At 42.6% G+C, this 12,687-nt stretch overlaps 1 protein-coding gene across 1 annotated transcript; it reads right to left on the bottom strand.

Moving 5' to 3' along the window:
- Nucleotides 1-4,572: 4,572 nt before the first annotated feature.
- LOC148161793 (histone H2A-Bbd type 2/3-like) lies at nt 4,573-5,110 on the bottom strand. The gene has a single exon (XM_088020566.1). The coding sequence runs from the start codon at nt 5,057-5,059 to the stop codon at nt 4,718-4,720; it is 342 nt and encodes a 113-aa protein (XP_087876692.1). The 5' UTR covers nt 5,060-5,110; the 3' UTR covers nt 4,573-4,717.
- Nucleotides 5,111-12,687: the final 7,577 nt, after the last annotated feature.

Here is a 12,687-nt window from a genome sequence, read left to right as displayed (position 1 = left end):
TATTTCAACAATGTGGAAGCAGTAGGTAAGGGAATACAAGAGAGGCCCATCTGAGACAGAATCAGCCACCATTCCTGTGCTCTCACTTGGCTGCCTGGAAGGGTCTTTTCAGAGCCCTAAAAGCCTAGTCTAACTTATTGAAAAAGTGGGTAAGGTGTATCCTTCTTTGTGCTTTTGCTTTTCCTGGTACACTCCTCTCAACCTGAACTGTAAGCCTGGACACTGTCTTACTGTCTTAGGACAAGAATGCTTAGGAGTTATGGAATGTGACTGGTGATAGTACTTGGGTTTGGGTTTAAGGAAAAGCTAGGCCTCTGGTCTAACTCCTTGCTGTGGGGACATAAAGGGGAGGGATTACCAGAAAGCCTGGTGTTGGGTATATGAGCAGCATTAGAGTTCTCCAGAGAAACAAAATGAACAGAATCTATGTATATGTGTATGTATACTTATATATATGTATGTATGTTTATATCTACAAATAGATTGATTTTAAGTTATTGGTTCACATGATTGTGGAGACTTGAAAAGCCCCAAATCTGCAGGATAGGTCAGCAGTCTGGAGACGCAGAAAAGAGGTGCAGTAGAAGTACAAAGGCAGTTTGCAGGCTTAATGGCTGAATTCCCTCTTCCAAGGGGGTCAGCCTTTTTCTATTAAGGCTTTTCATTGATTGGATGAGACCCATCGACATATAGGGGGGAGGGGTAATTCACTTTACTCAAAGTCCACTGATTAAATGTCAATCTGAACTACAAAATACCCTCACAGAAACGTTAACAGTAATGTATGACCAAATGTCTGGGCACAATGGCCTATCCAAGTTGACACAAAATTAACCATCGCAAGTACACCCTTTATCAACTTGGCACCCAGACCCATCTCCTTTATACATTCTTAAATTACTAATAAAGATAGTAACAAGGTTCTACTTAGACCTAACATGGTGCAACTATCCTGTGTACAACCAAAAACACAATAACCCTTTGCCCGGTAGAAGATGCACAGTCCTTGAGTAATATTTACTCTTCTCCTTGACATCCTGAAACTTAAATAGTATGATGTAAAGTTAAGAATACTTAAATACTATGATATAAATTCAGTATACCTTATATGATGGGAGGATAAGAAAGGGAAGAAAACATATTTTATGCACACAAACTCAAACATAACAAATGAAGGAAAAACTCATGTCAATTACAATCCCTATTTCTGTAACTGATCACATGGTCATAGCTGGTATTCATAATACTGCACAATTACACTAATATGAGGTATCTGAAATAGTCATATTCATAGAATCAGTGCAATGGTAGTTGCCAGGGCCTTGAGGGGAGGGCAAAATGGAGAGTCACTGATCAATGTGCATAAAGTTTCAGATAAGCAAGATTAATAAGTTCTAGAGATCTGACATATAATGTTGTACCTGTAGTCTACAATAATGTATTGTATACTAAAAAATGTATTAAGAGAATAGATCTCATTTTAAGTGTTATCAAACTAGAATAAAATTTTAAAAAGTGATGCTCTTCAAATAAAAACACAGAAAGATCAAAAGTAAAAGGATGTATAAATATGTATCGTAAAAACATAGGAAAGCTGGAATGGTTATTTAGATATTAGAAAAATTATACTCATGTTGGAGATTTTAGCATCACTCTCTTAGAAAATTGAAATGTGCTCAACATCTTTCATCATTAGTTAATTGCAAATTAAAACCACAATGAGGTATCACTCTGTATCGAATGGCTAAAACTAACCAACTGACAACATCAAATGTTAGCAAGAATATGGAACAGCTGGGACCCTCACACATAGTGGGAGTATAAAATGGTACAAACACTTTGGAAAACAGTTAAGTGGTTTCTTATAAAGCTAGATATACACCTAACCTATTACCTAACACTTCCACTTTCAGGAATTATCCATGGGAAGTGAAAGCATATTTGTATAGAAAATCTTGAACATAAACATTTATAGTAGCTATTTTCATAATAAAAAACTAAAAACAGGCCAGATATCCATCAACAGTTGAATGTATAAATAAAGTGTAGTTTATCAATACAGCTAAATAACACTAAATGACGAAGAGGAATGGATCATTGATACGTGCAAAAATATGGATGAATCTCAAAAGAGGCTTCACTGAAAGTACTTGCATGTCTGATTCCATTTATTTAAGTTCTAGAACAGGCAAAAGTAATACGTGGTGAGAAAAAATAAGATCAGTGGTTGCCTATAGGAAATGAGGATGAGGCTAATTGGGAAGGGGACTGAAGGAACTTTTGATTTAGTAGTTCAAATCCTTAGTATTTACCCCAGGGAAATGAAAATTTATGTTTATACAAACCCTATCCGTAAATGTTTATAGCAGTTTATTCAAAATTTCCAAAACCTGGAAACCAAAATGTTCTACAATATGGAAATGATTAAACAAAATGTGGTATATCCATATAATGGAATAATACTTGCCAATAAAACATAACTATTGATACATTCTCGATGAACAATCTAGATAAACTTCAAAAAGCAATATGTTGAGTGATAGTCAGTTTCAAAGGTGACATACTGGATGAATGTATTTACAAGATGTTCTGGGAAAGGCAGTTCTACAGAGATGGAGAACAGAGCAGTGGTTGTCAGGATTAGGTCTGAGGAAAGGGTTTGACTAATCCTGAGAGTTTACTCCAAAATACTGCTGCTTCAGCTTTCATTTGGTGTGGAAAAGCAACATGCAACAAGCAGGGGCCTTGAGCAGACACTAGCCTACCCTCAAGTGCATGCCTTAGATGACAACCAGCTGAGGCACAAGTAGGTGTAAGCACCTGATATGACTTTCCCAATCACCCTGGTGTTAAACAGTCGCTTCTGCCTCCCAGCTCCTCCCTCTGTGGATCCCTTAGATAGGACTCCCACAGACCTTACCAAAACACCACTCTTTTTTGTTTGTTTTGAATTGGTCAATCCAGCCCTGGCCCGGAAACCCCAGAAATATTTCACCCATGAACCTTAGTAAAGGCATGTACTTCAGGTCCTGCTGCCCCCTCTCTGCATGTGCCGTGCCTTGACTTCCCCATGTGGCCCTCCAAACATGCTGTGTACCTCTTCCAGGAGCTATGAGTAATACACCTCTCTGTTTCCCTTTCCCTTTCAATCTTTGTTGAACCTTGGCTCACTATCGGACACCCTTACCCCAGGCTCTTCTTAACAAGTGTTAATTTAACAAAAATGACAACAACTAAAAAGGGGCAGGAGTATCATACCAGAGACTTTTCTAGGTTGATGGAGCTGTTCCAAGTCCTGAATCTGGTGGTGGATACACCCTACCTATACAAGTGTTAAATTCATAGAACTGGGCTCCAAAAAGGTTGATTTTATTGTATAACATAAAAAATAAAAAACATAAAAGAAATAATAGTTCCATGGACTGCATACAGTACCACCTGCCCCCCCCCCGGCCCCCCACGTCTTTGTTGCAAAGTGAGGATTTGATTTTGCACAGCTCTATACTTAAGCTACATGATTTTTATCCTGATCTGATTTCTTAGCGTAGATCAATGTCTATCCGTGTGACCACCCAAGTTCTCCTTTGTTTCATCCGCCCCATACATACTCGTGGGAATGATTTGGTTACATACACCATTGTGGCTACAGCCCTAAGTCCATAATAAAGCCATTCTGATGCCCCATAACTTGTGGTTTAGCTTTCCTTCCATCTATAACATGGGAACAGCTTCTCTACATACCAGGAAGCAGAAAGTAGAAGAACAGATGGTTGTCTTTCAGGTCCACGATGTATTCATTCATTTGAAATTGACAGTGAGCCCAGTACTCGGCTTACCCAGGTTGCCGCTACAGGCGTCTCCTAGCGTCTGTAACCGGAACCCGAGGAAAACTCAACTCGCGATCCCGCGTGGCCCTAAGGCCAAGTTTGCATGTTTCTTGTTTGCCAACCACCCCCCCCCCCCGCCACCCCGTCCGTCCTCAACCTTCCAGTCAAAGCCCCTGCCCCACTAGAGCCCAGGCCAACAGGTCTGGCCACCCCTCGGTCCCGCACCCGGGTTGCCACTGCACGTTCGCCCCTTCACGACGGCGCGGTCACATGGTCTTTGAGCTCCCGCCCAAGGAACACCATCCTTCCCGGGACCGTCCCGGGCTCTGACTTGCTCAGAGCCAATGCGGGGGGCGGGGGGGGGGGGAAGGGGGGTTGTCTTCTGTGCCCCAGCCTCACCCCCCTCCCCACCGCAGCCAGCCTCTCCCACCCGGGGCCACCCCCTGCACAGTCCCCGAGAGAAACGGCTCTTCTCTGTCCTCCGCCCCGCAGCCAGACACCGCCTCCGACCCCTCCCCGCACCGCAACGCAGCCAGCCTCTCCCACCCAGGGCCACCCCCTGCACTGTCCCCGAGAGAAACTCTGTCCTCCCCGACTCCGACCCCTCTCTGCACGGCAGCCAGACGCCGCCACCACCCGCGACCCCCCCCCCCCCGGTCCCTCCAGGGAGAGGGACGTCCCCCAACGACGTCCCACACAAAGCGACTGAAGCACACACATGGGGTTCTTTCTTTCGTTCGTTTTTATTGCTTCGACACGTGGGTTCCTTGCCCCACTTTTCTGGACTGTCCAGGACTTTGCCCAAGGCACCAGCCAGGCCGGGGCTGCCCGGGCGGTGAGCAGGCCTGACTGGCCGGCCGAGGCCCGAGAACCCGGGTCACGTTGGGCAGCTAGTCCCAGTCCGGGGCCACCTGGGAGATGGTCGTCGTCCCGAGGAAGCCGCTGAGCAGCGCGTTGTTGTGGATGGCCATGTCCACGAGCTCCGGGGTGATGCGGCTCCTGCCGCTGTTCTGGGCCTCGTTGCCTGCCAGCTCCAGGACCATGGCCGTCAGGTACTGGATGACGGCCGCTAGGAAGACCGGTGCGGACGAGCCCAGGCGCCGGGCGTAGTGGCCCTCTCTCAGGAGACGCTCCACGAGGCTCACGGAGAACGACAGCTCGGCTCGGGCAGTGCGGGAGCGGGTCCGCCTCCGGCCACTGGACGACGCTCGACGGCTCCTTTTCCCCGGCATGCTGGGCCTTGACTGCGCTTTCTCCGACGGGCCTAGCTCGGCGGTGCGGTGCGGTGCGGTGCGGTGTGGTGCGGTGCGGTGCGGTGCGGTGCGGTGCGGTGCGGTGCGCCAGCTGGGCCCAACTTCTCCAACCAGCGGGTACTCGGGCCCCGACGCCGCCGTCTCCTAGCGACCACGGACCGACCCCTTTCATTGGTCCGGGGACACACTTCGTGACACGTAGATCCGGTGAGGTCACTGCTTTCCCATCGGCCCCTGCTGGGAGCCTGGGCCTGCCGAGAACCGGCACCGGCAGGAGCCTGCTCACCCCCCCCCCCCCCGCAACCTCTCTTTGAGGGGAATGCTCACTTTCCGCCCCACCGGGACATTGTACAGAAAAGAAAAACAAAAAAACAAAAAACAGACGTGGAGGGTCCGGTGGTACCAAGCAGACACTCGAGGTGTCGGGCGACCAACACGACTCTCTAGTTCCAAAACGTGGGCACCACTCCCAAAAAGAGACCCCTGTACCTGTCAGGTAGTCACTCCCCCCCCTCCCCCCCGCCCCACAGCACCTCCGTCCCTCCCCACCTCCCCCGTAGCCCCCAGGCAACCCCTCATGTGCTTCCGGTCCACAGAGGTTTGCCTCTTCGGGAGACTTACCTAGAGATGGGATCGTAAGAACCAATCGGTGGCTTTTGGGGTCGGGCTGCTTTCACTTAGCACCCGTGTTTTCATGAGGGTTCCTCCACCTGGTAGCCTGAATCAGCACTTCGTGTCTTTTGATGGATGGCCGAATAATATCCCACGGCATGGATAGACCACGTGTTGTGCATCCCGTGCGTCAGTGGACAGGCCTTGCGGTGCTTTCCACCTTCACCTTGGGGCAGATGGGAAGGAAGAGCGCTGCGGTGGACGTTCCCGTACAGGGATCTGTTGGAGCACCCTTTCCAATGCCTTCGGGTATAGATCTAGGAGTGGGATTGCGGGGTCCTTCCTATGGTCATTCTATGTGTAACTTACTGAGGAGCTGCCCAACGGATTCCCACGGCAGCTGTACCACTTTCCAATCCCAGTAGCACTGTGCGAGGGTCCCAGTTCTTCCACACCCTCGCCCAAATTTGTCATTTTCCACTTGTTTTGTTTCTCTTGTGCCTAGAAGAGGCCAGCCTACTGGGTGTGAAGTGCTATCTCATGGCGACTTTTTCTTTTTCTTAGAGAGGGAGACGGGGGGAGGGGGAGAGGGAGATGGGGGGGCGGGGGGGGAGAGAGAGAGAGAGAGAGAGAATCTTAAGCAGGCTCCATGCCCGGTGCAGAACCCACTGTGGAGCCTGACGTGGGGCTGGATCTCACAACCCTGAGATCACGCACGACCTGAGCCGAGGTCCAGAGTCCAAACGTTCAACCGACTCAGCCACCCAGGCGCCCCTCCTGGTGGTTTTGATTTGCATGTCCCTAATGGCTAACGATGTTGAGCAGCTTTTCGTGTGCCTCTTGGCCATGTGTACATGCGCTTCGGAGGAATGTCTGCTCAAGTCCTTGGTCCGTTGTTTAACTGGGTCGTTCACCTCTTTGTTGTTGAGTTCCAAGCATTCTTTATGCATTCTGAAAAATACGCCCGTATCACATATATGATTTGCAAATGCTTCCCCCATCCTGGGGAGGGGGAGGTTGGCCTTTCACTTTCTACACAGGTCCTCCTCCTCCTCCTCCTCCTTCCTCTTCTCCTCCCTTTTTTTTTTGTCGCTTTACTTTGGCTGCCATATTTAAGGAACCGTTGCATAATCAAATCCCCCAGGATTTACATCTATGGTTTGTTCCAAGGGTTTCATAGTTTCCTTGCTTACATTTAGGATTGTGATCCAGTTTTGGAGTTCATTTTCAGACACGGTTTCAGACTGGACTCCACATTCTTTGTCTGTGGATATTCAGTTTTCCCAGCACCATTCCTTGAAGAGATTGCTCATTCCTACATTGAATGGCCTGACCGCCCTTGTTCAATATCAGCTATTCATAAATCTGTGAATTTATTTCTGACTCTAAATTCCAAAACATTGACCTACATGTCGACCGTTATGCCACCATTATGCCGTTTTGGGGATTGCTTGGAAATTGGGATGTGTGGGTCCTCCAACTTTGTTCTTCTTTTTCCGGATTGTTTTGGCTGTCTGTGTCCCTTGCAGTTCCACATGCATTTAGGATTGGCTTTAACATTTCTGCAAAACAAGTCACTGAGATTTTGATAGGGGTTGTATTGAATCTCTATATTGCCTTGGGGATTATGACCATCTTAACAATATTAAATGTTCAATTTACTGAAACAGGATGACTTTCCATTTATTTAGGTCCTCTTTAATTTCTTTCAGCAATGTTCTCCTTTCAGCAAATACAACTCTTGCACATCTTTTGTTAAATTTATTCCTCATTGTTTTATTCTTTTTGATGATACTGTAAAAGAAATTCTTTTCTTTTTTTTTGGTAAATTTTTATTTAAATTCCAGTTAGTTAACATACAGTGTAACATTAGTTTCAGGTATAGAATTTAGTGATTCAATACCTACATACAACACCTGGTGCTCATCACAAGTGCCCTCCTTAATTCCCATCACCTATTTAACCCATCCCTCCACCCACCTCCCCTCTGGTAACCATCAGTTTGTTTTTTATAGTTAAGAGTCTGTTTCTTCAGTTTCCTCTCTTTTTTCCACTCTATGTTCATTTGTTTTGCATCTTAAATTCCACATTTGAGTGAAATCATATGGTATTTGTCTTTCTCTGACTTATTTCACTTAGCATAAAACTCTCTAGCTCCATCCAATGTCATTGCAAATGGTAAGATTTTATTATTTTTTATGGCTTAGTAATATTCCATTGTATTTATATACACCATATCTCTTTAATCCATTCATCAATACATGGACATTTGGGCACTTTCCATAATTTGGATATTGTAAATAATGTTGCTGTAAATATTGGGGTGCATTTATTCCTTCAGGTTAGTCTTTTTGTATTCTTTGGGTAAATACCTAGTAGTGCAATTGCTGGGTCACAGGGTAGTTCTATTTGTAAATTTTGAGGACACTCCATACTGTTTTCCAGAGTGGCTGCACCAGTTTGCATTCCCATCAACAGTACAAGAGGTTTTCCCTTTCTCCACATCCTCACCAATATCTGAAGTTTCCTGTGTTGTTAATTTTAGCTATTCTGACAGGTGTGAGGTGATATCTCATTATAGTTTTGATTTGTATTTCCCTTATGATGAGTGATGTTGAGCATCTTTTCATGTGTTTGTTAGCCATTTGTATGTCTTCTTTGGAAAAATGTCTATTCATGTCTTCTATTTCTTAACTGGATTATTTGTTTTTTGGGTGTTGAGTTATGTAAGATCTTTATATATTTTTGGATATTAACACTTTATAGGCTATATCATTGCAAATCTCTCCTCCCATTCTGTAGGTTGCCTCTTAGTTTTGTTAATTGTTTCCTTCACTGTGCAGAAACTTTTTATTTTGATTAGTCCCAATAATTTATTTTTGCTTTTATTTCCCTTGCCTCAGGAGACATATCTGGGAAAAAGTTGCTATGGCTGATGTCAGAGAGTTTACTGCCTGTGCTTTCTTCTAGGATTTTTATGGTTTCAGGTCTCACATTTAGGTCTTTCATCCACTTTGAATTTATTTTTGTGTATGGTGTAAGAAAGTGGTCCAGTTTCATTCTTTTGCATGTTGTTGTCCAGTTTTCCCAACACCATTTGTTGAAGAGATTGTCTTTTCCCCATTGGATATTTTTTCCTGCTTTGTCAAAGATTAATTGACCATATAGTTGTGGGTTTATTTCTGGCTTTTCTATTCAGTTCCATTGATCTGTCTATTTTTGTGCCAGCAGTACAGCTATGTAATTTAACTTGAAGTCTGGAATTGTGATGCCTCCAGCTTTTCTTTTCTTTTAAACGGTTGCTTTGGCTATTCAGGCTCTTTTGTGGTTCCATACAGATTTTAGTATTGTTTGTTCTAGCTCTGTGAAAAACGCTGTTGGTATTTTGAGAGGGATTGCATTAAATGTGTAGATTGCTTTGGGTAATATATATTTTTAACAATATCTGTTCTTCCAATCCATGAGCATGGAATGTTTTTCCATTTCTTTGTGTCATCTTCAATTTTTTAATAAGTGTTTTATAGTTTTCAGAGTACAGATCTCTTACCTCTTTGGTTAGGTTTTTTCCTAGGCATCTTATGGTTTTTGGTACAATTATAAATGGGATTGACTCCTTGATTTCTCTTTCTGCTGCTTCATTATTGGTGTATAGAAATGCGACAGGGGCGCCTGGGTGGCTCAGATGGTTAAGCGTCTGCCTTCGGCTCAGGTCATGATCCCAGAGTCCTGGGATTGAGCCCCACATCGGGCTCCCTGTTTCTCGGGAGCCTGCTTCTCCCTCTGCCTCTCTGTCTGTCTCTCATGAATAAATAAATAAAATCTTAAAAAAAAAAAAAGAAATGCAACAGATTTCTTTATGTTGTTTTTGTATCCTGTGACTTTACTGAATTTGCATGCCAGTTCTAGCAATTTTTGGGTTGAGTATTTCAGGTTTTCTATATAGAGTATCATGTCATCTGAAAAGAGTGAAAGTTTGACTTCCTTGCCGACTTGGATGCCTTTTCTTTCTTTTTGTTGTCCGATTGCTGTGGCTAGGTCTTTCAGTACTATGTTAAATAACAATGGTGAGAGTGGATATCCCTGCCTTGTTCCTGACCATAGAGGAAAAGCTCTCAGTTTTTCCCCCCTGACGATATTTGCTGTGGTTGTTTCATATATGGCCTCTATTATGAGGAGGTATGTTCCTTTTAAACCTACTTAGTTGAGGGTTTTTATCATGAATGGATGTTGTACTTTGTCAAATACTTTTTCTGCATCTACTGAAAGGATCATATGGTTCTTAGCCTTTCTTTTTTTCATGTGGTATATCACATTGATTGGTGAATCCTGAACTATTTTTGTAGCCCAGGAATAAATCCCACTTGATCGTGGTGGATGATTCTTTTAATGCATTTAATGTACTCCATTTTTTTAGTATTTTATTGAGAATTTTTGCATCATGTTCATCTGGGATATTGACCCATAGTTCCCTTTTATAGTGGAGTCTTATCTGGTTTTGGTGTCAGGGTAATGCTGGCCTCATAGAATGAATTTGGAAGTTTCCCTTCCATTTCTATTTTTTGGAATAGTTGGAGAAGAATAGGTATTAACTCCTCTTTAAGTGTTTGGTAGAATTCCCCTGTGTAGCCATCTGGCCCTGGACTTTTCTTTGTTGGGAGATTTCTTATTACTGATTCATTTTCTTTGGTGGTTATGAGTCTGTTCAAGTTTTTCTATTTCTTCCTGTTTCAGTTTTGCTAGTTAATATGTTTCTAGGAATTTATCCATTTCTTCCAAATTGTCCAATTTGTTGGCATGCAATTTTTCATAATACTCTCTTATAATTGTATTCTTGTGGTGTTGGGTTACTTTTTCTCATCTCTCATTTGTGATTTTATTTATTTGGGTCCTTTCTCTTTTCTTTTTGATAATTCTGGCTAGGGGATTATCAATTTTATTAATTTTTTCAAAGAGCCAGCTCCTGGCTTCATTGATTTTTTCTATTGCTTTTTTAGTTTCTATATCATTTATTTCTTCTCTAATCTTTATTATTTCCCATCTACTGGCTTTAGGCTTGGTTTGTGTTCTTTTTCTAGCTCCTTTAGGTATATGGTTAGGTTATCTCAAAAATTTCTTGCTTCTTAAGGTAGGCCTGTATTGCTATATACTTCCCTCCAAGGACCACTTTTGCTGCATCCCAAATATTTTGGCCGTTGTGTTTTCATTATCATTTATTTCCATGTATTTTTAAATTTCTTCTTTTATTTTCTGGTTGACCTATTCATTTCTTAGTAGCATACTGTTTAACCTGCATGAATTTGTGGTTTTATCCAAATTTTTTCTTGTGGGTGACTTTAAATTTCATAGTGTTATGGTCAGAAAATATGCTTGGTATGATCTCAGGTCTTTTTGTATTCATTGATGCCTGGTTTATGACCCAGTATGTGATCTATTCTGAAGAATGTCCCATGTGCACTTGAAAAGAATACATATTCTGCTGCTTTAGGATGGAATGTTCCTAATATATCTGTGAAGTTCATCTGGTCCAGTGTGTCATTCAAAGCTATTTTTCCTTATTGATTTTCTGCTTAGATGATCTGTCCATTGCTGTAAGTGGGATGTTAAAGCCCCCATTATTGTTGTATTATTATCAGTGAGTTCCTTTAAGTTTGTTATTGTTTTATATATTTGGGTGCTTCCAAATTGGGTGTATAAATATTTACAATTGTTAGATCTTCTTGTTGGATTGTCCCCTTTATTATGATATAGTGCCCTTCCTTATCTCTTGTTATAGTCTTTGGTTTAAAGTGCAGTTTGTCTGATATAAGTACTGCCACTCTGGCTTTCTTTTGACCTCCATTTGCATGATAAATATTTCTCCACCACCCTCACTTTCAATCTACAGATGTCTCTCAGTCTAAAATGAGTCTCTTGGTAGCAGCATATAGATGGGTCTTGTTTTTTTTTAATCCATTCTGACTCCCTATGTCTTTTGATTGGAGCATTTAGTCTATGTCTTTTGATTGTAGCATTTAGTCCATAGGTCTTCTAGGGGAGGGTCTCAAGGCAAATTTGACCAAGAAGGGCAGTAGCAGCAGAGCACAGGGGTGTGGGACCTGGTGTAAGCAGGTTAGGATATGAGGTTATCATATTTTGATAGATATGTATTTAGTGCCATTTTATTACTTGTTTTTCATTGTTTCTGGAGATTTTCTCTGATCCTTTCTTGTCTTTGTCACTTTTGGTCTCTCTCCTTTCCACTCAAAGAGTTCCCTATATATTTCTTGCAGGACTGGTTTAGTGGTCACAAACTCCTTTAGTTTTTGTTTGTCTGGGAAACTCTTAATTTCTCCTTCTATTCTGAATGATAGCCTTCCTGGATAGGGCTTCCTGGCTGCAGATTTTTCCCACTCAGTACGTTGAATATACATGCCACTCCCTCTTGGCTTGCCATGTTTCTGTTGAGAAATCCCCAGCTAGCCTCATGGGTTTTCCCTTATAAGTGAAGTATGTCTTTTGTCTTGCTGCTTTTAAAATTTTTTATCACTAGATTTTCCAAATTTAACTACAATATGCCTTGGTATTGGCCTGCTTTTGTTGATTTTGATCAAAATTCTCTGTGCTTCATGGATCTGGATGTCTGTTTCCTTCCCCAGATCAGGGAAATTTTCAGCTATTATTTCCTCAAATAAATGTTCTGTCCCTTTTTCTTTCCTTCTTGGGGATCTCCTATAATATGCATGTTATTGTTTGATGGAATCGCTGAGTTCCCTAATTCTACTCTTGTGTTCCATGATTCTTTTTTCAGCTTCATTATTTTATCTTCCATATCACTTACTCATTCCTCTGCTTCTTCCATCCTTGTGTTTTTTGCATCAAGTGTATTTCAAATCTTAGTTATTGCATTTTTCATTTCTGATTGTTTTTTAACTCTTTTATCTCTGTTGAAAGGGTCTCCCTGAAGTCTTCTATTCTTTTCTTAAGCCCAGCAAGTATTCTTATGATTGTTGCTTTAA

This window comes from Eumetopias jubatus, unplaced genomic scaffold, assembly GCF_037043125.1.
Source record: "Eumetopias jubatus isolate StellerSeaLion01/CBP00866 unplaced genomic scaffold, mEumJub1_p1.0 scaffold_60, whole genome shotgun sequence".
Classification (NCBI taxonomy): Eukaryota; Metazoa; Chordata; class Mammalia; order Carnivora; family Otariidae; genus Eumetopias; species Eumetopias jubatus.
Note: the sequence above shows the minus strand (reverse complement) of the source record. Positions and strands in the feature narration are given on the sequence as shown.

Excerpts from the sequence above, each read along its gene's own strand:
- LOC148161793 (XM_088020566.1), bottom strand. The coding sequence starts at position 5,059 with ATGCCGGGGAAAAGGAGCCGTCGAGCGTCGTCCAGTGGCCGGAGGCGG.